The sequence below is a fragment of the Orcinus orca genome, chromosome 11 (genome assembly GCF_937001465.1).
Source record: "Orcinus orca chromosome 11, mOrcOrc1.1, whole genome shotgun sequence".
NCBI lineage: Eukaryota > Metazoa > Chordata > Mammalia > Artiodactyla > Delphinidae > Orcinus > Orcinus orca.
In genome coordinates, this window is record NC_064569.1 from 98,821,330 (window position 1) to 98,845,708 (window position 24,379).

The window sequence follows — 24,379 nt, forward strand, 5'->3', positions numbered from 1 at the left end:
AACCAATAGGACTTGGAGACAGACAGACATTTTAAGAAATTGGTTCACACAGTTGTGAGGGCTGCCAGGTCTGAAATCTGCAGGGTGGGCCCACTGGCCAGGGACCCAGGGGAGAGCTGATGTTGCAGCTCGAGTCCAAAGGCTGTCTGCTAGCAGGGTTCCTTCTTACTTGGGAGAGGTCAGTCTTTCTCTTAAGGCCTTCACCTGATTGGACGAGGCCCACCCACATGATGGAGGGCAATCTGCTTTACTCAAAGTCTGCTGATTTCAATGTCAAACTCATCTAAAAAATACCATCACAGCCATATCCAGACTAGTGCCGGACCAAACATCTGGGCACCGTGGCCCAACCAAGGTGACACATAAAATTGACCATCACAGGCAGTGTGGGCACACACATTTACCATTGTCTTAACTCAGAAGAGACGGGTTCTAGTTGTCAGAGCAGTTTCACGTTTGTCACTGTCCTGGAGTGAAACTGAGGACTTGGGATCTGGGATCTGACAAATCTGTGTTCATGTCCCTGTCCTGACATGTATTTGGGGGGCAAACTGGTGTATCCAGGCCTTAGTTCCCTCATCTGTGAAAAGGGGATAATTAGAGTCCTACTTCCTCAGGTTGCTGGGATTAAATGGGAGAAGTATAAAGTGTTTGCCATCACATTTCGTCCCATCCCTCCAACCGCCTTGGGCAGCGTGGGTGGCCGGCCGTGCTTTTGTTTCACAGAGGAGGACCTGGCACTCAGGATCACGTGGCCAGGGGACTTCCCTGGTGGTCCAGTGGTTAAGACTTCGCCTTCCAATGCAAGGGGTGCAGGTTCGATCCCTGGTCGGGGAGCTAAGATCCCACATGCCTTGGGGCCAAGAAACCAAAACATAAAACAGAAGCAATAGTGTAACAAATTCAATGGAGACTTTAAAAATAGTCCACCTCAAAAAAACCCAAAAATCTTTAAAAAAAAATCACAATTATTAAAAAAAAAACGATCACGTGGCTGACATACAGAGGAGGGAGAGTGCTGGCCTTCCGATGCCTGGCCAGTGCCACCTCTCCATCTGGAGCTGAGGCAGGGGGCACCAGTCGTAATAGCAGGGGCAACACTCATTAACAGCAGGCTGTGAGCGTTCAAACACTAGATATTTATTCAGCAAAGGGGCAAATGACCCCAAGAGCAGCTTCAAGAGGGCTCCCAGCTGTGTGTCCACCAGTTCAGTCTCCACCCTCCACTTGTCTGAAGCCACATAAATCCTGAAACCTTGGGGCTTCATGATTCAGTTACATGGTTCAGGAAACTTCTTGGTTGTCTAATCATCTCTTCCACTTATGCAATGGTTTCCTGTGCCATAATGGAAAGAGCCCTGGAAAATTTCAAGCATCTGCTCTGCCCCAAGCTTGCTGCGTGACTGGGACCTTTGCCTTCTCACTCTGAGCTCCGTCTGCCCTCTGTTAAAAATGGGAAAGGGGCAGGAAGGGGCTCGGAAGGGCGAGCTCACAGACCAGTGAGTCAGGCCATCCATTCATGTGGCTTTGGGGTCCTCGGTCCAACGACCAGGCTTTCATTCTTTGTTTTGATTTCTCAAGTCCAGGGCCCCATGGCCGCCGTGGGGCTGATTTCAGATATTTTAGTCATAAAGGGGGATTGGAACCACATTCTGGCTCCTTCCTTGACTTTTGAAATCATGGATGACATTTTCACTTTAAACAAACTCAAATTCTTCATACTGATGGAGAATTTCTCCTGTGTCTCCAGGGAGCACTTTTGTTGATTTATGTCTTGTTTCATTAATGATCTCTGAGCTTTTCTGTTGCTCCAGATGTCTTATTTCTCCCTTGTCTTTTATCTGCTTCATTTCTTGCCTCAGACTTTCCTCAGTGTCTCTATGAGGACTTCCCTGTGTTTCCTCCTCACCCAGACACAGACCTGCTTTTCTGTCTTCCACTGACATTTATTGTGGGCCTACTGTGTGCTACCGTAGCAGGCCCACAGACCAGTGCTGGCCTGCAACAAAACAAGTACAGAAGTTGGGAGTAAGCTTTTAGAAACTTCTATAAGCATTTGATAGAGTAACATGTCTGTTTAAATATAAAATTGGGACTTACATGTCTGTTTTCTTATCTTAGTTTTTCTAATAATCTATATTATAAGTGATCAAAGTATTGGTCTAAGATGGGGGAAAGAACCCTGTTCCTTTGGGATGAACTGTGCTAGGGCGTATCTTGGTTATGTCCATTCTACAGATTGGGAGACTGAGGCTGTGGAAACCTCAGTTCAAGATTCCTTTTCTGGCATTCTTTGCCAGGCTTGCTGGCTCCTGAAAAATGCTGTGGAAATCTTGATGACCTCATCACCTGAGTGATAAATAGTTTCTCATGAGTCCTCCTGGCCTTCTTACCATGAGTCCTTTGGAGGATGAGGTCTGGACACCCTGGCCTGTGCCTGGCACATGGCAGGGACTTGGGCTTTGCTGGGATGGAGTGCACCAAGTGAATGAAGAGTCCCCAAGTTAAACATTCTTTTTTTTTCTTTTTTTCTCTCTTTTTTAAAAATTGAAGTATAGTTGATTTACAGTGTTGTGTTAATTTCTGCTGCACAGAAAAGTGATTCAGTTATACATACAGACACACACACACACACACACACACACACACACACACACACACACATTCTTTTTCATATTCTTTTCCATTGTGGTTTATCCCAGGATATTGAATATAGTTCCCTGTGCTCTACAGTAGGACCTTGTTGTTTATTCATTCTCTATCTAATAGCTTACATCTGCTAACCCCAACCTCCCACTCCATCCCCCCCACCCCCCTCCCCCTTGGCAACCACAAGTCTGTTCTCTATGTCCGAGAGTCTGTGTCTGTTTCATAGATAGGTTCATTTGCGTCATATTTTAGATTCCACATGTAAGTGATATCATATGGCATTTGTCTTTCTCTTTCTGACCTGCTTCACTTAGTGTGATCATCTCTAGTTGCACCGACATTAAACATTCTGAGCAAAGGTGCTCCCGGCCTCCTAACCTAGAGATGACTCACACCCTAAGTGCCTCTGGCTTAGTTCCTCCCTAGCTGAAAAATTCTTTGGATTATTTAGGAACCCTTACCATACCTTAATAACCTCTAAAAAATAACACCTTATGCGTAGTTAGTGTCTATAAATTATGTTACGCTGAAACTTACAGCAGAATTACTAATATGTGTCTTTCTACTGATGTCTGCTTTTCCAGTGTGTGTGTATCATGTGCTCACTGTAGGCATTTTAGAAGACACGGGAAGGTAGAAGGAAGAGGAAGTCAACATGGAGATAAATATGGTTTCCATTAGGTCACGTTTCCTTCCAGTCTTTTTTCTGTCTCTCTTGGCTTCTCTTGTGTAGGTGTGGCTGTGCTGGGGATACCTTTGCTTTATGCTTCCCCCCACCCAGCGTTGTAATGTAATGGCTGTTGGATTGTGATTGAATTGTGATCACTGTCATTCCATCTTGCGGAAGGTCCTCATCCGCAGAGCACTTGGTTTTCCAAGTATTCTAGGAATTCTGGGGTCTACCCACCCAGGCTAAAAGGACTAATCCGTTTCTTCTATACCAGAATTGCCAGTGGAATCCAACCCTTTAAAATGAGGGCCCAGGTCTCCCGCTGGGTCCCTCTCTATCCTGTTGTAATTACTGAGAGGAGGGGCCTTGTCTGTGCCGAGCGCTTGACCCTCAGACCAGATACTCAGATACCTTTGTTGAATGAACTGAGTGAGTGACTGTTGATGTCCGGCACTACATTGAGCTTTGCAGGCAAAGTGTATAAAATAAGTGAATTCATTTCCTGGGGCTGCTGTAATAAAGCACCACAGACTGGGGAGCTTAAACCACAGACATGTGTTGTCTCACAGTCTGGAGGCCAGAAGTCCGAGACCGAGGTGTCGGCAGGGCCGGCTGCTTCTGAGGCCTCTGGGAGCATCTGCTCCAGGCTTCTCTCCCAGCTTCTGGGAGCATCGGGTATACCTGGCTTGTAGATGGCTGTCTTCTCCCTGTTTCTTCACACCGCTTTTCCTCTGCGTGTCTGTCACTGAGTCCCAGTTTCCCCTTTTTGTGAGGACACTCATCATTGGATTAGGACCCACGCTAATGACCTCATCTTAACTTGACTGTCTGCAGTGACCCTTCTCCAAACTAAGGTCCCATTTCCAGGTACTGGGGATGAGGACTGCAACATCTTCTGGGGTTTGGGGGGGCGGGTGGGACACAATTCAACCTGTAGCCATAAGCTTTTACCAGGTGCATTGTTTTCGGTTTGGAAGACGTGACTTAGTTTATAGTAGGGCCGTGACTGCATTTGCAGAAATATTTGAGTAATGTGGACAATGTAACCACACTCAGCATTAAGTTGATGACTACAGACAGACCCTTGTGCCAGTGCTGTTTCTGTTATAATAGATCTTTTAGAGTTTTAGCTACATTTATAAGTGTGACTCTGTTTTTAAAAAGGATAAAATGAACACTGAGCTTTTTATAAGATGTACCAACAGGCGTTACTGCGTGATATTTACAAGAAGAGAAGATGCTCGGCGTTGCCTCTGTGTTAACGTGGGCACTGTGTGTGGACAAACCTGTGTTTGCCTCTTCCCCCTCAGCTAAGGTCTCTGAGATCGAGGAGGGACAGGAGGACCCCTACCTGAATGACCGCTGCCGAGGTGAGACTGGCCCCCCCCACCCCAGGACTAGCTGGTGGTTAATGAAGCCCGAGGGGAAGTCAGTGCTAATCTCGCTGGGAGCTTGACCGCAGCCCTTTGGCTGGGAGTCAGATGTAAGGCCCTGTTGTCTGCACTCCCAGGCTCCTTCCCTTCCTCTCCTCCTACCTGGGGCCTGATGGGCGAGCGAGGGAGAGGGTGGGCTTGTAGAGAAGGGGCCGCTTGAGGAGCTGGTGTGCAGAGCTCTCCCACCACAGCCCACAGACTCTGTGAACGGTGACCCCCAAGGCTGGGAGCCCCTTAGGGGACGGGGGTGAGTGATACTTCATTTTGCGGCTGGAGCTCCAGCTGTACCATCTGTGATAGTCATTTGTCTCATAAGAGAGGCGTTTGCAGATTTAGTCAGTAGGGCCTTGGGACTTCCCTGGTGGCACAGTGGTTAAGACTCCGTTCGTGCTCCCAGTGAGTCAGGGGGCCCGGGTTCAATCCCTGGTCAGGGAACTAGAGCCCACACGCATGCCGCAACTAAGAGTTCTCATGCCGCAACTAAGGAGCCCGCCTGCCGCAACTAAGACCCGGCACAACCAAATAAATAAATATATATACACATATATATATATATATATATATATATATATATTTTTAAAAGACTTTAAAAATGGTCCACATCCAAAAAAAAAAAGTCACTAGAGCCTTGCACCTTTGTTTTCCATATGCTAAGACTTTATTTCTCTTTATGGAACATTCCCGCATGTCTGGACTGGCAAGTCCGCTCCCCGAGCACATTCAGTGGCTCGCCTTGTGGTTGGGCTTTCATTAGGGAGCCAGTTTAATCACAAAATGATGTGGTTGGTGTACAGTGACACTCGGCACAGAGGGCTGGGGGTTGGGGGTAGGCGGAAGGGAGGGCAGAGAACCCCAGAAAGGCTCGTAATCCTCTCTGGGGGGCGTGCGAGGCTCTCCCTGGGGGAGGGGATAGCTGGCTTGCAATGGCTGAGGATGGGTTAGCCAGGGAGATGACACTGGCAGGGGGTTTGTGGCAGTGGGAGCGGGGACTTGCAGACCCGCAGCAGCTGGGCACTGGTGGGTCATGGGGTGGGGTGTGGGGAGAAAGGAAGAGGCTGGAGAAGTGGGCGGGGCCCTGCAGGCCCCGGGCAGCAGTCAGAATTTTATTCCCTGGAATCTTTGCCCGGTAGAGGTTTTGTCCCCATGGGATTTGCTCTTTGGGCATCACGCTGGCCGCCCTGCAGGAAGCCTGGTTGGAGGGTGGTACCAAGCGATGCTCAGAGAGCCAGGGGAGCGGGCGGCCGGAGCTGAGGCAGTGGCGGTGGAAATGGGATATCGGGGCCCCACACACACCCCCGATCTGTCAGATCAGGGCTGGGACCTGAAGCCGCAGCCCCGGGGGGTCTCCCATGGGAAGGGAGGGCGCTGTGAAGGCTGCAGTGGGCTCCAGTCTGGGGAGCCTGCCCTTCTGTGTCAGCCTACCCTGAGGGCGCTTTCTCTGATCCCATCCAAACACCTGGAAAAAACCAGGAGGTCTCCGGGGTGCACCTGGCCTCCGCTCACGTTTGCTCTGACTCCAGGCGGCGGGCCCTGCAAACAGCAGTGCCGAGACACGGGGGAGGAGGTCGTCTGCTCCTGCTTTGTGGGCTACCAGCTGCTCCCGGACGGCGTCTCCTGTGAAGGTAAATGTCGTCCTGCCCCGGGAGCCTCTGCCTCTGCCTGACAGCCAAGCAGGGCCTGCTTTGCACAACTTGGGGCCCCATTCGTAGGTGAAGAACGGTCCAGGACCGGCTTCCCAGCATCTCCTGGAGTTTGCAGCGCCTGGCTTCCGGCCACGGCTGTCCTCCAGCAGGATGTAAACACCGTGCTGTGAAAAGGGGTTGGGTTTGGGGTGTGACCGGGCTCTGAATCCAGGATCTGCTGAGTGGCCCTGGGCACGTCCCTCAGCCTCTCTTGGCCTCTCACCTGTGAGATGGGGGAGACGGAGGGAGGTGGTAGCCCCGAATAGGGGGTTCTCTGGGATCACATGAGTCCAGTTCAGGGCCTGGTGCTTGCTTAGCAGGTGCTCAGGAAGAGCAGTACGTCTGAAATAGCTCAGCAGGGCAGAGAAGCCGTTGCTTTTGCACTGATGGCGAGCACCCAGGGCTCCATTCCGGTGCACGGCCTGAATACGCACGTGCCCGGGGAGCTTGGTGGATGCGGGGGGTCGATCCCATCGTGCCCTCTGGTACATTCCTTCTGATAAAGCGTGAGGGTCGGTTGTTCTTGCTGGTTACTCCTGCGTCACCTGTGTCTCTCCTAGATATCAATGAATGTATCATGGGCGGCCAAAACTGCCGTCTTGGAGAATCCTGCATCAATACAGTGGGCTCTTTCCGCTGCCAGCGCGACAGCAGCTGTGGGACTGGCTATGAGCTCACAGAGGGCAATGACTGCAAAGGTAGGATAAGCTCCGAGTCTCAAAACCCCATCCCCCGGAAGTGCGTATGATGCGATGGGGAAGTGGCACTGGGCTCCCTGGGGTCTGGGCTCCGTGGTGCCGTGTCCCCCCTTTGGCTGCCTGGGGCACTGGCCAACCCTGTTATTAGTGAAGATTTACCTCCTTTACCGTAATGCTGAGTTAATGACAGTGGAGAGTTTGGATTTCTGAAAAGGCTTAGAACACGCTCATTTAAAAACAAGACCAGAGATGAATTTCAGGTGCTCACATGTGCTTTCCAGTCCCCCCACCCCCGAGCTGTTTTTTTGCACAACAGCTGCCTTCCATCTGATTCCAGGTTTCCTTGAAGTTCAAAGCATATTCCCTTCCGCTGCATAAAAAAACATGACATTTCTGGCTGCTGGCTTTCCCCCGCCAAACCATAGATGTTATTTAGCAGATAAGCCTTTGATGAGGATCTGTTAGAACATAGTTTTCTGCTGAGGGTTTCCAGCCCTTCAGAACGACAAGACCACTTGTGTAAAAACGTCGTTTGAATTATGAGGGCCTTTGGATGAGCTCAGTCCTCCCCACCCCTGCAGACTCCCTGGGCGGTGTGGACCTCGAGAACCCAGGGGCCCAGCCAGCTGAGTATACACTTTTGAACATTTGACGCCATGAACTTCAAGGGAAGGGCAGCCAACGTCCAGTCACGACAATCATCTTTGTTAATATCTGGAATATTGCGAGGACTGCAGAGTGAATAAGTTTATAGGGACAGTGTTTATTGCAACTTAAGATCATCGTCGCTTTGTAATCTAAACTAAACATGCCTGAAATGAAAACCAAATCAAACCACATATTGCCAGGAAAATGCCTGGGTTATTTATCACATAACAGAAAATTTGCATCATAAGAACCTTGGGGGAAAAGTCAGTTTTGAATCTTCAGAAACACGAGCACCATTTGGCTAAGGCCCTTTTGGAATGTGACCTCTCTATTGGAACGTTTGGGGTTATAGTCTGAGTAATGAGCATTAAAAAAAAAAAAAATTCTTGTGATTTTAAAGTGTTGAAAGATGCTTCTGGCAGGACTCTTGCTAACAATTTCCTTTTTTTATGATGTACCAGATATTGACGAGTGTGAGAGTGGTATTCATAACTGCCTCCCCGATTTTATCTGTCAGAATACTCTGGGATCCTTCCGCTGCAGACCCAAGCTACAGTGCAAGAGCGGCTTTATACAAGATGCTCTAGGCAACTGTATTGGTAAGATGCTGCCGCCAGGGCTAACGGGTCCGCCAGGTGGGGGAACCGTCCAGTGATGGGGCACTGCGTAGTGTATAGAACGGAGGTCAGCAAGCTTTTTCTATAAAGGACTGGATAATAAGTTATTCACGGTGGGCTGTGTGGTCTCCGCTGCAACTACTTAGCTCTGCGGTTGGAGCTGGAAAGCAGCCATGGCGGTGTTGAACAAGTGGGTGGGTCTGTGTCCCAATAAAACTTTATTTACAAACACAGGCGGCAGCTGGGTTTGGCCCCACGGCTATAGTTTAGCAATCTCTGGTTTAGATGAAAGCGCTTGTGTTTTGAGGTCAGAGACACCTGGTGTTGAACCAAGTGACCTAAGGTCATTTACTTCCTCGGAGCCTCAACTTGCTTCTCTATAAAATGGGAATAATCATCATGTCTGGCTTGTAGGCTTGAGGCAAGGATTAAACAAGGTGGTTGTGAAGTGCCCTGTGTATTAAAAAATGGTTTTAGAAGATACTCTGTGTTAGGAGTCAAGTTCATAGAGACAGAGAGTAGAATGGCGGTTGCCAGGGGCTGGGAGACAGGGGTGGGGAGTTATGGCTTAACAGGTGGAATTCTGCTTGGGATGAGGAATGAGGTCTGTGGCTGGACAGCGCTGCTGGTCGCACAACACTGAATGTGCCTGATGCCACTCACCTGTACACTTAAAAATGGTTAAAATGGCAAAATACTGTGTTGATATCGGAGGAAGATCAACGTGAAATGAAAGCAAATCCCGTGGAATTTAGTAAAAAGAGGAGGTCTGGGTGAGACTGCTTCAGTTGCAGAGGCAGTGCGGGGCAGGGGCGAGCGCGGGAGTAGTGGCCAGAGTGACCTGTTCTTCAGACAGGAGGTGGTCCCCGCTTTCTCCTGCAGTCGCCCGAGACTAGCCATCTGGCCAGATCACTGTATGCTGTTGGCGTTTGAGTCCAGGTCTGCCGGGCTGCCCTTGCCCTCTGCTCAGCAGAAGCTTCCGGGTCCTCCCTTTGAGGTCAGAGAGTCGTCTCCCTTGTTCTGCGCTGCAGGCGCCACTAGTCAGAACTCACCCTTCCTGGAGCTGCCCCGTCGCCCCCCCTGGAAAGGCTGGTACGCCACGAGCAGGGGGCCGAGAATTTCTTCTGTCTCACCCTCTTGCAGATAAATCTGTATTGATCTTTGATTTGAAATGGCAGTTTGGACTGAAAGTCCTTCCCCGCTTTTATTACCATCCCAGGATATCTAAGGACGAATAGAACATCAGCCCCTTAGGACAGGGGCCTCGTCTGAAGCCAACCCCAGTCTTTGTTCCTAAAGCTCCCCTTTCAAGGGCAGGCGAGGCTTCGGAGCCGCGGGGGCCTCAGCTTGGCTGCATTGGCCCCTCGCCAGCCTCCTGCCAGCAGGGGGGCTGTCCTCGCTCCCAGAAGGAGGCCGGGCGAGCCGCAGGCTGACAGCTCTCCCAGGGCCAGGAGGGAGGAGGGGCCTGCCTAGACTTGCAGCGCACTTGCAGGGGGCTCCGCGGAGGATGGCATCTGCCGGGGATGGAAACCCTGACTCATGGCAAAATCAGCCCGATTTCCACAAAGAAGGGACCGTTGCAAGTCTCGACTTAGCCTCGGTTCTCACCCGCCCCCCACCCCCGATGGCAGGGGTGCAGTTCTACGGGGGAGGCTCCAGAGCAGGAGCCCGGGGGCCCAGGACTGGCCGCAGCCCAGCACCCACCCCCGAACTTGGGTCTTCAGAGGTCCTAGAGGCGCCCCTCGTCTCAGCACGCTGGGAGGGTGGGGCAGTCCCGCTTTTTGTGCGCCCACAATCAGGTTCACAGCCTAGTTCACAGTCAAGTGCCACGACCAAGTTCAGGAGTCTTTTCGTTTTAAAAATTATCTTTTTTATTTCAAAAGTTATGTCCCTCTTTATTTGCAAAAAAGAAAGCAAAAGCCGAGTGCAGAAAGGGAAAGCTTCCACCCTGCTTGGCAGCGGGAAAAGTTCTAAACACTGCATTCATTCTCGACACAGGGCCAAGCTTTTTCTGAGAAGGACTAGAGAGTAAATATCAACCTCGTCGACCGAAGGGTCTCCGTCACAGCCACGTGGAAGCAGCCGTGGGCACTACATAAAGGAATGGGCCTGGCTGTGCTCCAGTAGAACTGAACTTACGAAAACAGGCAGGGGGTGGGATCTGGCCGGCGGGTTGTGGTTCGCCCACGCCAGGTTTAGGGGCCCTCGTCCTGGCTGGGAGGCGGGAGACCCTGATTCTAGACCTGAGTGGGTCCCAGCCTTGGGCTCGGGGAGTTTCCTGTTTATAAAATGCAGATAATTCCGTCCTGCCTAACTTGCAGGGCAGTACTGGAGGGGAAAGCTTTTGTAAACTGTAAAGTGCTGCACTGCAAGACCGGCAGCACAAAGGCCGACACCAGGATGGGGAGGGAGTCGGGCTGCCCATTTGTCCGAGGAGGGTGGGCCTTGGCTGCGAGGGGAGAAGTACAGCTGGTCCTCTACCATCACCCCCTTCTCTTGGCCCCCCTAGATGTTTATAGGTGATTCCTGAAACCTTAGGTCCTTCTGGGAGAATACTCCTGGTAGGAAGTTCAATCTGTGCGGTTTGGCACTGAATCTCAGTGTGATCAGTGAACACATGTGTAACCCAGTTCTCCTTCTTGGTTTACTGGTTCACACTTGCTGGGCATGTGTTCATCAAAGGGGAATGCACGCCCCACGGTCCCCCATCAGAGGCGTGTCCAGTCGGGGAGGGAGCCACCGTGCGGAGAGCTTAGAGCAGCCCTTCCCCGGGGGCGCGAGTGCACACAGGCCCTGTGGAGCCCGGAATGGGGGTGGGGATGTGGGAGAAGGTCGTGCCCAAGCTGTAAGAAAGGCACGTTCACCAGGCAGACCCGGGCGCTGGCTTCCCAGGAAGGAACTGTGAATAAAGGCACAGAGGCGGGATCTGAGTGGCCGCTGGAGGCTAGGGCTGGAGTCTGGGCTGCAGGAGAGATGGACCCGAGTAAGGCTGGGGAGTGGGGCGCGGGGGCCAGCCAGTCACTGGAGGAGCGCAGAGCATGAGTGCCGGCACCGAGGGGGCGGCTGCCTCTGCCCCTCAGCCACTGCTCAGCTCAGGGAAGACCCTCATTAACCGTGTGGAGTATGTGAACACAGGACGGCACCTGAATTGCCAAGTTCACCGTGTGGGACTCACAGGCGGGCAGCTTCGGATTCTGTGCAGTGGAAGATGGAAGTGTTGCGGGTTTAGGGGCAGGAGGATGGACCGGGGAGGGGTCGTTACGGTGTGGTATGCTGCTGAAACCTGGGAGCCAGTTGGGAGGCTGCTGTGTGGTCCAGGGCGAGGGCATCGTCGTAACTGCATTCGTGGTTTTTAAAGAGGAGGGAAATGGGATTTCTTTGAAGATCCAGGGGTTGGGTTTTGGGAAGCCCTCCGGGTTTAACCCCGTTGTCTCCGTCTTTCCCCCTGTAGATATCAATGAGTGTTTGAGTATCAGTGCCCCATGCCCTGTGGGGCAGACATGCATCAACACGGAGGGCTCCTACACATGCCAGAAGAACGTGCCCAACTGTGGCCGTGGCTACCATCTCAATGAGGAGGGGACCCGCTGTGTTGGTTGGTATTAAAAAAAGAAAACCTATTTGAAATGGACTTTTGGTCTGCTCCCAGCACAGCCCTCCCTTCCCTGGAAGGAGAGAGCAGATCCCCAAAGGAAGCTGTTTGCACCTGTCCGTCCATCCCATTGCTGATCTCCAAGCATAGGTCTTTACTGGCTATAGCCTGCACCGTTGCAGTAGAATGCCAACCCACCCACTGCCGCCAGCTTTGCCCCTTCAGTCTGTCTGGTTCCTCCTGAGCTGAAAGCTCTCTTGCGCCTCCCTGCTCACAGCCCCCGTCGGTGATGGCCCCCCATTGGCGGCAGACAGAGGACAGATGCCCTCTGCTTACAAGTCAGTCCTCCCGAGTTGGCCCCAACCTCACAAACTTTATGATCCAGGTGCCCTTTCCTCTCTGTGTGGTGTTTGCTCTTACATGCTTCCCTCTTAACCTACGTTCTTTTGGATTCGGGCAAGGGCATTGTGCGCCCCGCCTGCCCAGATCCCTGCCACACCGAGGAGTCTCCTCCCTGTAACGCCCAGGGCACTTCCTCAGCCTCTGCCCAGTCACTGGGCACTTCCTGCCTTAACTAGGGTCACTGCTGGCCCAGAGCAGCAGGAGGCCCCCGAGGGTAGAGGCTGCGTCTGCGTCAGCCATCTCGCCAGCATGGACTTGGCACATCGTAGGTGCTCTATGAAATCGGGTTAAGAATTAAATGATGCCGCTTTGTCCATTACGTTTTAGTTGGCTCCTTCCTTTCTGATCATCTTAGGGCAAAAAGCCGCCGGCACACTAAAGGTTCTTCACCGTGTCTTTCTCTTTTGCAAGATGTGGATGAGTGCTTGCCGCCCTCTGAGCCCTGTGGGCCGGGGCATCACTGTGTGAACTCCCCTGGAAGTTTCCGCTGTGAGTGCAAGGCCGGCTACTACTTCGACGGCATCAGCAGAACGTGTGTGGGTACGTGGGTGTCCCTGCAGAGGGCCCGGCCAGATGATATCAAGGAGAACCCAGCCTGGGGCACCCTGGAATGACCGTGGTCTACTCCTCACCTCTGAAAATCCCAAGTGCAGACAGTGCCAGAGAAGGGACCCCGATCGGGAGACCCCCGTTCTGGTTCCAGCTCTGCTGCTGCCAACCATGTAGCTCCTGGGGAGGCCCTCCTGGGCGTGAGCCAGGGTCCTTACCTGTAGAACAGGTGCTCTGCTTGCCCCGGGACCTCTGAGTGTTTGAGGCTCCAGCCAGCTCTACAAATGCCCCAAAGTCTTAGTGATTTCCCAGAGGTTCCTGCCGACGTGCAGGGCTGCAGGGCCCAGAGCTGTGTGCTCGCCCAGGGCAGTGAGAACCCAAGATGGCATGGTGGCCCGAACACCAGGGGCTAGGACAGGTCCTGCTGGTGGACGCCAGCCATCCCCAAACCAGGGTGCTCAGGGGAGCTGGCACCTGCCCCGCCCAGCCCCACAGCACCTTTGTCGGATCCTGGAGGGCACTCTCTCGGGCTCTGGGGTGGAGAACTGGCGGGTGGGAACGTGCCCAGGCGTGCCGTCGCGGAAGGAGCACGAGGCTCGCCCAGCGGGCAGACAGGCCGGGGCCGTCCCAGCTCCCCTGCTGACTTGCCGCGTGTTTGGGACAAGTCAGTGGGCTTTCTCTTGGAGAGGAGGCCAGGGGAAGTGGGGGACAAAGGTCGTGAGCTGCCACCACGGGCAGCACTGCCCAGGGAGGACGCTGCCTGAGCCACCTCCTGCTCTGTTTCAGACATCAACGAGTGCCGGCGCTACCCCGGGCGCCTGTGTGGCCACAAGTGCGAGAACACGCCTGGCTCCTACTACTGCAGCTGCACCATGGGCTTCCGGCTCTCCTCTGATGGCCGGTCCTGTGAAGGTGAGGGCAGGGCGGGGCAGGGTCAGGAGCTCTGTGACTGCATCCGCGCCCCTTCCCCCAGGCTGCCCACCTCCTGGGGAAACCACCACTCTCCCTGCAGCTCCGCGTGGGACCGACTCACATTTATGCCCTAGAGCGTATCAAACAGCGTATCAGCAGGGGAAGGACCTCTAAAAGCTTGCTTGTCGGAGATGACTGCCCTCCCCAGTTTCTCCTGGGCCCTGCAAGGGGTGATACCACCTGTGCACACGTAGGGATGGACAAGTTGGCTGCAGAAGCCGGGTGGGAGGTGGCTGAGGGTGTGGGGTTTGGGGGCGTCTGGCCCACTGCTTACTCACATGACCCTGGGGAGTGGCTGACCTCGCCTGCCTAATTGTCCTCACAGGGGAAACGGGGTTGTTTATGCCAAAGAGAAACAAAAGCTGGACACTTGTTAAAAGTGGGAAGACAGACTTTATTTAGACTACGCAGTAGGGGAAAGAGACTTCAGCGTAAATTGGTCTCAACTCCACCAAAAAAAAAAGGTGCAGGTTTTTTAAATGCTGGGGCCTGCTAAGGAATAGTTCTAGAGGATGTTAAGGGCCCTGGTCAGTGGAATTAGGCCAGCTGTGTCTTCTCACTGGCTCTGACCCTCCTGCAGAGTCTGGGAGATGCGGTGGGGGTGGGACCTCCCCCTGATGACCGCATTTCAAAGGCCTGGTTCCCACCTTAAAAGGACCTGGGTTGCAGAAGATACATCTCAAAGGGACAGAAAGGATTTACATCTGCAGGTTTTCTAAAGTAAATGCTTCTAAGGAAAAGGGAGGTCAGGGCCTGTCTTCCGGTGTTGGCTGGAATACACAGGAAATTCTTTGGCAGCATCAAGCTTTCCCAGGCAGGCATTTCAAGGGTCATGGTCTTGGGCTGATGCTAAAGTTTGGTCAGGTCTCTGGGTTGGGGGGCGGGTTGGACCGAGTCATGAGTGTCAAGAGTCTTGGGGTTGTCAGATAACACGGACCCCACCTGATGGGATGGACTGAAATGAGGGGAGGGCCTGGCACATAGGAGGTGCTCAGTGGATGTCACATCTTCTGCGGGAATTAGGTGATGAGGTCAGCGAAACTGAGAGCTTCTGACCCCCCTCGGCAGTCCCTCACATTGCCCATCGAGCTCCCTTCTTTGCAGCGCGGTGCCCAGGGGCAACCGGTAGAGCCACACTCAAGACATGGCAGGTCTTAAATTTCTGGATTAAGAAGGATGATCACCAAAGTCACATATGCCAGGATGCACCCCAGTGTGTAATTCTCAACCTGGAGCATGGACAGTGTGAGGACTCCTGGGGCCGAGGCTTCTCCTGAGATTCTGGAATTTGTCCCCAAAAACCAGACCCAACACACACATGTAATGGCAAGGGGCAAGATTCATGCACGGTGGTCCCCCTCGGGCCTGGGTTCACATCCCAGCTCTGTCACATTTGCGGCCTTGAAGGAGTAACTCAGCGTTTCTGGGCCTCAGTGTGCTCATCCGTAAAATGGGGAGAGTAGGACCCACCTTGTAGGGGGTCGTGAGGGTGAGTCAAGGTGAAGCCTGTCAAGGGTTTGTCATGGTGCCCACTTGTGACATGGGGACTGCTCGGATCACTGTCATTATCACTCGTGGCTAGTGCCGTCCCCGGTCACTCCTCAATGGCTGAATAGTAGGTATTCATATCTATGTTAGTGGACAGTATTGTGGACACAAGGCCAGGGCCTGGCCAGCCTTGCAGTGTTACTCCACTAAGCACTTATCAAGCACCCGCCGCCCCAGACGTGTAGCAATAACATGGTTCCTGTCTTCAGGGAGTGTCTCTAGGATGCAAGAAACCACACTGAGCAGAGGTGAGCAAGTGAACAGGTGGCAGCCAGGCCAGGCACGCGGGGCTGCAGGGATGAGACCCGGGGCAAGAGGCTAACGGACATTCTCGGCTGCTCACCCCTCCTGCACCACTGAGAATTAGCAGTAAACAAAAATGACGAGGGACGTCTAGGTCAGAGGTTGGCAAACTTTTTTTCTGAAAGCCACGTAGTAAATAGGCTTTGCCAGCTGCATCTCTTTTGCGACTATTCAACTCCGCCCTTGTAACGCACAAGCAGCCGTGGACCATAGTAAATGAATAAGCGGGGCCACGTACCAATAAAACTTTATTTGCAAACACAGGTGGTGGGCCGGAAGTTTACTGATCTCTGCTCTAGGCAAAGGGAGCAGAGGAGCAACAGCCCAGAGTCGGTCTGGCTTGAAGCAGGTGGTGGGTGTGGGGAGATGCCAGGTCCTCCGGCCGTGAGGGGCCGGAGTGGGGCCTCTCTCCCTTGGGGCAACTCCAGGCAGGTCTCTGGCCCTACACGTGGTAACCTCTGCCTCTGTGTGTGTGTGTGTTAACTTGAGGGAGGTCACGGCCCCGCCGGCACTGAGCGGTGACCCCGGGACCCTTTCTTTCAGACGTGAATGAGTGTAGCAGCAGCCCCTGCAGCCAGGAGTGCGCCAACGTCTACGGTTCCTACCAGTGTTACTGCCGGCGAGGCTACCAGCTCAGTGACGTGGACGGGGTCACCTGCGAAGGTGAGGGCTCCCCGCTCGGCTGGGGGCGAAAGCACCCCCTCTCCTGATCCCCATCCCCCACCTCCTGGCTGCCGGGTGGTTTGTGTATTTTTCCCTCTAACTGAAATTTATTCGGATGCACGTTGCCCATCGTTAAGAGTGAAGTGTGTAAAGGGGCAAAGCCGCTCACAGATTTTTCTTTAGTAAAATGACACGTGACAGTGGGGATCGCCATGTGTGCTGGGACCTCGAGCAGGGCAGTGGTAGGTGAGGAGGGGCCTCAGGGGCCGCCCACGTCTCTGACACGCAGCTCTGCCTCTGGCCTTATTAAAAGCCCCTCCCTGGGCCTGGACCATCCTCTCTGTCACATGGAGGTTAAACCCACACACACCAGGTTGTCAAAGGATGAATCCAAATGGTGCCTCAAAAGCACTTCATATGTGCCTGGCACGATGTAGGTGCTCAAAGGATGACTCTGGTTAAGATTATTACTGTTTCTGTATAAGGTGTGTTTGTTATTAGCACATTTATAATAAACAGCATTAGGACGTAGCCAGCCAGGGCACCTCTACGTGTGTCATTCTGAAGCCCTGGGCACTGCCTCCTGCCTCCGGTTCCCCAGTCTCCCTCCTCCCCTTCCACGTGCACACTTCACACCATGAACTTGCTTTGTGGCCCTAGGCTAGGCTCTTACCCTCTCTGGGCTTCAGTTTCCCCTTCTGGCGTGATGGTCTCTGAGGCCGCCCCAGCCACAGCACTGTGAGACCCCCCGCGCCGTGTCCGGCTTGTACTGTGTGGCTGCCCTCCAGGCCGCAGCTCAGCCCACCACGGGGGGTGTAGCCCAGCCGGGGTCCACACAGATGCTGAGGGTGGGCTTTGCCGTCACAGACATCGACGAGTGTGCCCTGCCCACTGGGGGCCACATCTGCTCCTACCGCTGCCTCAACATCCCCGGAAGCTTCCAGTGCAGCTGCCCCTCGACCGGATACAGGCTGGCTCCCAATGGCCGCAACTGTCAAGGTGAGCGGGGTGGGACTCCCGGGGTGTCTCGGGCCGGCTCGGGACTCTGCGGTGTTGGGGGACAGAGGCCTGGCAGCCACACCACAGACGGGATGCGTTCGGAGAGGGGACAGCTCTGCATCCTGGGTGTGTCCTGGGCTCCACGGGCACCCTGGTCTCCCATACCCGGGCACACTTGTCCGCCGGGGGTTCTGAGCCTTCCACCCTGCCCTGGGCCAGCCCCAAGAGGGCCCGAAGCAGGGCTGACAGCCTTTAGGAAGATGCCCACCGTGGAGGAAACAGGATGTCAGTTCCCGGAAGACCCCATAGCATAGCACTGCTGTTTAGTCTTTCGTTCAGTCACTCGACAAACCCAGGCCCTGCTGGGTGTTAAGGGCAAAGCAGTGAGCAGACGGCGCAGTCCTCTGTCCCAGGGTGATGATCCCCACTTGGCGAGGGGATGGGCCTGGTCAGGGTGTGTGACAACCCAGAGGTCTCTGTATTTAGGGACACTATGGCTGGAGGATGCCGCGGGGGCCCGGGGGTCGGCTAAACGAGGGGCCAGCGACATCCATCCAGTTGTACTAGGCTCCCATTTCTAAGGACACTCCAGGGGTCATCAGCGTCCTGTAACCGTCCCTTTGGTTACGGGGGTGGGGGGTGCTAAGTAGATATTTGTGAAGGGGCGACCCTGGAACGGGCGCGTGGGCCTCACCTCCGGGAATGGCCGCAGAAGCTGAGTCAGAAGTTGGCTCTGTTCAGCCCCTCCTGATGAGTCCCCACGTGGGGCTGGTGGCCCAGAGGCTCTGGAGGGCCCGGGTCCTGCAGATGTCCTTTCTGGTCATGAAGAAGGTTTGAAGACTTTGATCAAAGGCGGGCAGGAGCTGTGGCGTTTCCTGGGAGGGACCCGCTCAGCTCGTCCAGAGCTCCGGATGGAAGTTGCTCTGTTTTCACATTTCTGACGAAGCAGATGACCTGGCCAGGCGCCCTCACCGCAGCCTGGGGTCCTGCCAGACGCAGTGAAAACACATTCCTGAGCCTCAGCCTTTGAGATGGGGGAGAGCTGTTTTTGCCACCAATGGTCAGGATTTGGCATCTCTTAACAGATGCCTCTGGCACAGTGACATCCCCTGGGCCCACCATTTGGCTGCTCCGGAAAGTTGAGGGAAGGGGACGGCTCCCCATGTCCAGGGTGACCTCGTGACATGCCCCAGGCCGGGTTCCGGTCCATCCCAGATACTCACTGACTTTGGACACTGGGCCCAACATAGAATCCCTTTAAGCCTCAGTTTCCTCGTCTGTAATATGGGGCTAGTGGCTTCTGCTCATTCCCTCCTAGGATGTTACAAGTGGCACGTGAGGTAAGGCTGATGCAACTCGAGAGCCTCAGAGAGGCACTGGCTGCCTGGATTCAAAGCTCGGCTCCACCACTTACAGAATGTGTGACCTTAGGCCAGTCACTTAACCCCTATGACTCTTCCCTAAAATGGGGAACGTGGTTCTAGAATAGAATGAAATAGAATAGTGAAATATTTCACAACAGAATAGAATAAGTGGGGATAATAACAGTACTTGCCTCATTTAATTAGAATGAGAAGCAGGTGTTTCCTGCAAAACACTTTAAGGGCTGTCATATAGTATTTGCCATTATCCTTATTATGCTTAATCCTAGGATTGTGAATAATAGGTATATTAAATATAATCTCCTATAAGTAAAAACGCTGGCACAGGGCTCTGCTCCAGAGAGCAGCCTGTGGAGGGCAAGGATGGCCTGATCCCCCCTGACCCTGGTTGATGGGAGGCCTGGGCACCCCTGTCTGTGGATGGGGATGGCTGGGGGGCCTTGGCCTTCACTGTGCTGCCTTGGGATCTCCTGCAGACATTGATGAGTGTGTGACCGGCATCCACAACTGCTCCATCAACGAGACCTGCTTCAACATCCAGGGCGGCTTCCGCTGCCTGGCCTTCGAGTGTCCCGAGAACTACCGCCGCTCCGCAGACACGTAAGTCCCTCGGTCCCCGCGATCGTCTGTCTGTGTTGGCCTTCCTGGGGGCCCGGCTCCCGGCCTGGGCGGGTAGTTAATGAGCCGTGCCCTCCCATGTGGGTGTTGGGAAACTCAAGGATCCCTGGTTCTCAGGCGCCTAAATGCCAATGAGACTGGTTGCAGAAAGTGAAGGTAGTGACCTCATATGGGCTCAAGGTGGGCAGGCCTGCTCCCAGACCCGCCTGTGCATGGAGCCAGGCAGAAACCTCTCTCCCCGGGGTGAAGCCTTGGGCAAGGGACAGCTCTCTGGGCCTCAGTTTCCTCATCTGCGACACGCAGATGGCAGAACCTGCTCTGACTCGGATAAAGGTAGCAATGACTCTGGGTGAGCCGACGTGCCTTGTTAGGGTGTCACTGTTAGATGACCTCACCTGAAAGTCAGATTCTCTTCAACCCAGTGACGGCGTGGGAACAGCACGAAAGGTTCTGTGTCCTCAGCTTGAAGCTGTGTGTCCATATGTCACTGCAAGCTCACTCAGTCTCAGGCCACCGGGATATATCCTGCTGGGGTGTCCAGGAGCCCTGTTCCTCAGGGAGCAGTGAGGACCCTCTGGTCTCGCCCCACACGACCCCATCCCTTATTTTATCAGATGGGTCTCCTTTCGTGCCCCCTGGCGGTTGTTTCAGGAAAAGCTCCACGGTGGGAGCCAATCTCAGGAGCGTGGATGCGTGACCCCTTCCCTCCAGCCCCGGGAAGTGCTCACAGCCAGCACACAGCCAGGCTGCCTGGGAGACTCGGCCTCTTGGCCTTGGCGCTGGTCAGTGCCATCTTGGGCGGGGTCCCAGGCCCCAGCATCCACTTGTTGTTCTGGTCCCGCCTCCTGCTGGCCGAATGCCAGAGCAGGAGATGCTCAGATGGCCCCAGTGTTCTTCCCGGCATCCGCAGTGTTCATCCCCCGGCCTTGCGGCTCCTGCCCCCACCCCCGCAGGTCCTCTCAGTTTCCCCAGCGGGCGTGCTTGCCAGGTAGGGAGAATCCACTCCAGAACTGGGTTTGCCAGCATTCCAAAGAGCCTGTGGGTTATGCAACAGCTAAGTGGGCGGTCTTGGTGCTCCCCTGAGCCGTGAAGAAAGATCCCTGTCCTTACTTTGAGGCTGCGCTGCTCCCAGGACCCTCGTCGGGGTCTGGGTCTGGGTCTGGGGATTCTGGAAGACTGGCTGACTGCTCTCCATGTGTAACTCACACACAATCACGAAAGCAAAAGGGAAGGAGGCTGCCCTGTGCAGGGACTTCACGCCTCCTAAGCGGGGGGTGGGCAGGCCGGCAGGCTAGCGTCGTGTCCTGAGGTTGCGGCTGAAGTTGCCCCCTGCGCCCCACCGCGTTGACGCTCATTGCGGAATCCTTCGCCGCCCCGCAGTGCCAGCGAAAGTCATTTACTTGTTTGGGGAATGTTCACCGTGAGCCTACTGTGTGCGGGCACCTGGGCAGACAGTGGGCCCACAGAGGCCCCCCATCCCCTGCTCTGAGCCCCGGAGGAGCATATGCAGAATGGCAGTGGGCAGGGTGCAGGGGTACTGAGACCAAGGAGGGCCCCCCGGCTCCGGCGGGGAGCACGGTAGCCAGGGGAGCCTGGAGTCCTGGCCGTGAATATGGGGTATTCAGCGAGGAACCACGTTCTGCTGACCGAGGGATTGATGCTCCAGGGCCTGGTCTGTCTCCATCCCATGGGTTCCTCAGCCTGACCCCCAGGGGATGATAAAGAGGGGGCTCCGTCATTCTCTGTATTAAAAGGGCAGGAAGTGAGCCCCTCCCCACAGTCAAGGTGAGAGGGGAAGGGTGAAGCTCCAAGCAGTCTCTCCAGGGAAGACTGTGGCCCCATTGACCAACGTGCCGCTCACCAGCGCCACCCAGCGGCCGGAGCAGAGGCTGGGAGGCGAGTGGAGCTGGGAGAAGGTGTGGTCCCCGCCCTGAGGGTCCTGACTGAGCCCCTGTGGCTGTTCTCGGATCTCATGGAGATGCTGTCTGGCATTGAGATGAATGTCCGGCTCGCTTAGGTTTGCCTCCTACGCTCAGTCCGTTCCAGGCCCCTTGACCTTGACCCTGACCAGGTCCCGTGAGCTTCTTGCTGTAAAGGGGGCAGTGATATCGCCCTCCTGCGTTCCTGTAGGGTGACCTGCGATTGTGGGGCTGAGCCACCCCCGTACCGCTCTGAGTTCAGCCCTGGGGGGTATGGATAGGCGCCCCAAGGCGTGTTTTACTGCCAGTATTTATGGATGGAGGGAAGGTGGGCCCTGGTGTCCAGGTTGGGGCATGGCCCGGGAGGCCGCCCGGAGGAAGAAGGAACCAGGGCTGGGTCCCATCCTGGCTTCCGGGCCTGGCTCTCCTGTTCCTCGGTGCTGTGACCTTGGGTCTTGGTCACCCAAGGGCCCTTTTTGCCTCTGTAACACAGCGCTGACAATACCTGCTTGTCAGTGCCTGGAGGATTGGCAGTAACGCCCCACGTGCCCAGCCCACGGCCAGCATTGGTGCCCAGACAACAGTGGTGGTGAGAAGGAGGCAGCCGGCCACCCTGTTCTCTCGTCCTCAGAATCCAGAGGTTCCTCAGAGCAACTCTGCAGCCCTCGCTCTGCTGCTGACTGTGTGCCTGTGGGCTGACTGTGTGACTGGAAGGTCTAGGGTCGCTCAGCCCTTAGATGGGAAGACGAGACATGGGTTCCTGAAGGGCTGTGTGGTCCTGGGGCCATGCCTGCTGCACATGGGAATCTGTCTAGTTAGAGTTTCTCCTTTGTTAACCCTGTTGAGGTATCACGGACCAGCCAGGAGCCCCGCGTCAGGCACAGGAAGTGAGGGCCGGGCCTGGAATCCCAGGTTGAGGGGCCATAGGGGGTCTCATCCTGGTTGCCTCGTCCCAGTTGCGGGGGGTTACTCTGGGACCACAGGAGCACCGCTAGCTTAGGGTGAGCACGGTGACAGGTCACTGACACGTCATGTAGACCGACGTGGGCAGGACGCAGGCCAGAGCTCCAGGTGCTCCAGGTGCGGAGGGGCCGCCCCTCTCTCAGCACTGCAGACCCCTCAGACTGGAGTTTTCTACTTTACAGCCCTTTTCCTTCTCCACAAAAATCCTCTTAAAGAATTTACTATCTGACCTTCGAAAGCAATTTGTAAAATTTAAAAAGGCTGCATTAGGAAGGACCCAGTAACTGGCCCTTCTGTAGTTAACATTAAGGGAGCCTTTACAGGCAAGACTTGAGTCTCTCTCTCTCTCTCTCTCTCTCTCTCTCTCTGTGTCTCTTTGTCTTTCTGTCTCTGGGCCTCAGCCTTCCCTCTCTCCACACAGCCTCCTTCTGGCCAGTGGTAACTGGAACATGACCCAGCAGGCTGGGCCGCAAACCACAGGGCTGGGCCTCACAGACTGACCAGGCTGTTAAGATCCCAAACACACAATTCCCTCCTCCCCACAGGAGGAATGTTCAGTGTTGCAGAGCCTGGGGTGGGACCGAAAACATCCTCTTTATCCCCTCGGCGGGGCAGCCCCCTGAGACCCGGGGTCTTGGAAGCCAGAGCGAGGCTGGGCAGCCTTGGCTGGCACAGCTGTTCGGCCCCAGGTGGTAATGCGGGTGGACAGAACGGGTGAAGCCCTGCCCCGGCCGGTTCCTGGGGCTTGTGTCCAGAATGACAGGAGCCTGAAAGTCAGGGAACCGCCAGCAGGGATGGCTGCGGGCATCAGACAGCCTGGGGGGCGGCCAGAATGGCCATGCCTCTCGAGAGAAGGGACTGGCCTTGAGGACCTTTTTTCTCTGGCGTGTGGTGGCCTTCAATGATTGCATTTTCATGGAACTTGGGGTGCCCCGATCAAATTCGTTGAACTGAAAAATCGGGGCACATTGTTCTCTCATGCGGGTCGAGATGGAAACCAAGGTGCATGGTCCCGGGGGTCCGGGCCTCCTCTGCTCCGTAATAGATGCAGTGGCGACGGCCCCTCCTCTGTCTAGACATACCGGCTGACAAAGACTCCGCTGCCGTCCCCAGGCTGACAGGCAGTTTGCCAGAGGCAGTTGTTACAATTTCTGAGATGTTTCAACAAATATGGGGGAGAGCAGGATAGGATAATTGATGTTGGAACTGACCAGGAAAATCAGGCCCGTATTTACTCGTGTGCAGGTAGAAAGCACGTAGGTGTCGAGCTGGTCCTGGAGATGAAGCCAGAGAGCCACAGCCCCACCCTTGGGAAGCAAGCCATCTGAAAGGAGCCAGGCCCAGAAGGGCCCAGAGTGACGAAGGGCTGGCTCTGCTTGGTGACCCTGTGGGGTTGGGGGTGGGTGGAGACCATCGAGGAGGAAGGAGGATCCAGCTCTCTGGTGTGTGATATCAGACCTTCATGCACACCTCATGTCCCTGCCTTCCACCCATGCCGGGTTAATCCTATGGCGAATCAAAATCCTGGCCTTGGATACGGGAAACGTGGGAAAACTTTAACGCCCATGCAGGAGACCCTGGCGCCACCTGCTGGCCAGATCCACCAGGCCCTTCCTGAAGCAGGTGTGTGTGTGTGTGTGTGTGTGTGTGTGTGTGTGTGTGTGTGTGTGTGTGTGTGTGTGTGTGTGTCCGCCCTTCCTGAAGCAGGTGTGTGTGTGTGTGTGTGTGTGTGTGTGTGTGTGTGTGTGTGTGTGTCCGTCCTCACTGTCAGGAGAAGCCCCAATGCACCCAGCAGCACCCACGCCCACCTTCTTTCCTCCCTCTCCCCCTGCCTCTGAGCCCCCTCCCGTGCAGGACCCTCCTCTTCGGTGTTCCTGATCTCCACACCCCTTTACTACCGTGGAGCTCATTCCCAGGGCTGCCCTTTCTAAGAGCTCAGAATGGTAAATGGCCAACTAAAAGAAAGGATTTTACATCCTGGGCATAGGATGTAAAAAGAGACAGCGCTCACAATAAACGCCAAGTGTAAGTAAGTCCTAGTCACCTGACAAGAGGCATGGAAACTAGAAAAG

At 54.7% G+C, this 24,379-nt stretch overlaps 1 protein-coding gene across 2 annotated transcripts in view; it reads left to right on the plus strand.

Moving 5' to 3' along the window:
- FBLN1 (fibulin 1) overlaps positions 1-24,379 on the plus strand; it is a 78,577-nt gene that overhangs the window by 23,815 nt on the left and 30,383 nt on the right. For both annotated transcript variants that reach the window (XM_004279587.3, XM_012536606.3), the window contains exons 5-14: positions 4,630-4,689; positions 6,273-6,374; positions 6,995-7,132; positions 8,242-8,379; positions 11,849-11,992; positions 12,803-12,931; positions 13,727-13,852; positions 16,307-16,426; positions 17,294-17,425; positions 19,284-19,407. In XM_004279587.3, coding sequence (XP_004279635.2) covers positions 4,630-4,689; positions 6,273-6,374; positions 6,995-7,132; positions 8,242-8,379; positions 11,849-11,992; positions 12,803-12,931; positions 13,727-13,852; positions 16,307-16,426; positions 17,294-17,425; positions 19,284-19,407 — 1,213 coding nt within the window. The remainder of the gene's footprint in view (positions 1-4,629; positions 4,690-6,272; positions 6,375-6,994; positions 7,133-8,241; positions 8,380-11,848; positions 11,993-12,802; positions 12,932-13,726; positions 13,853-16,306; positions 16,427-17,293; positions 17,426-19,283; positions 19,408-24,379) is intronic.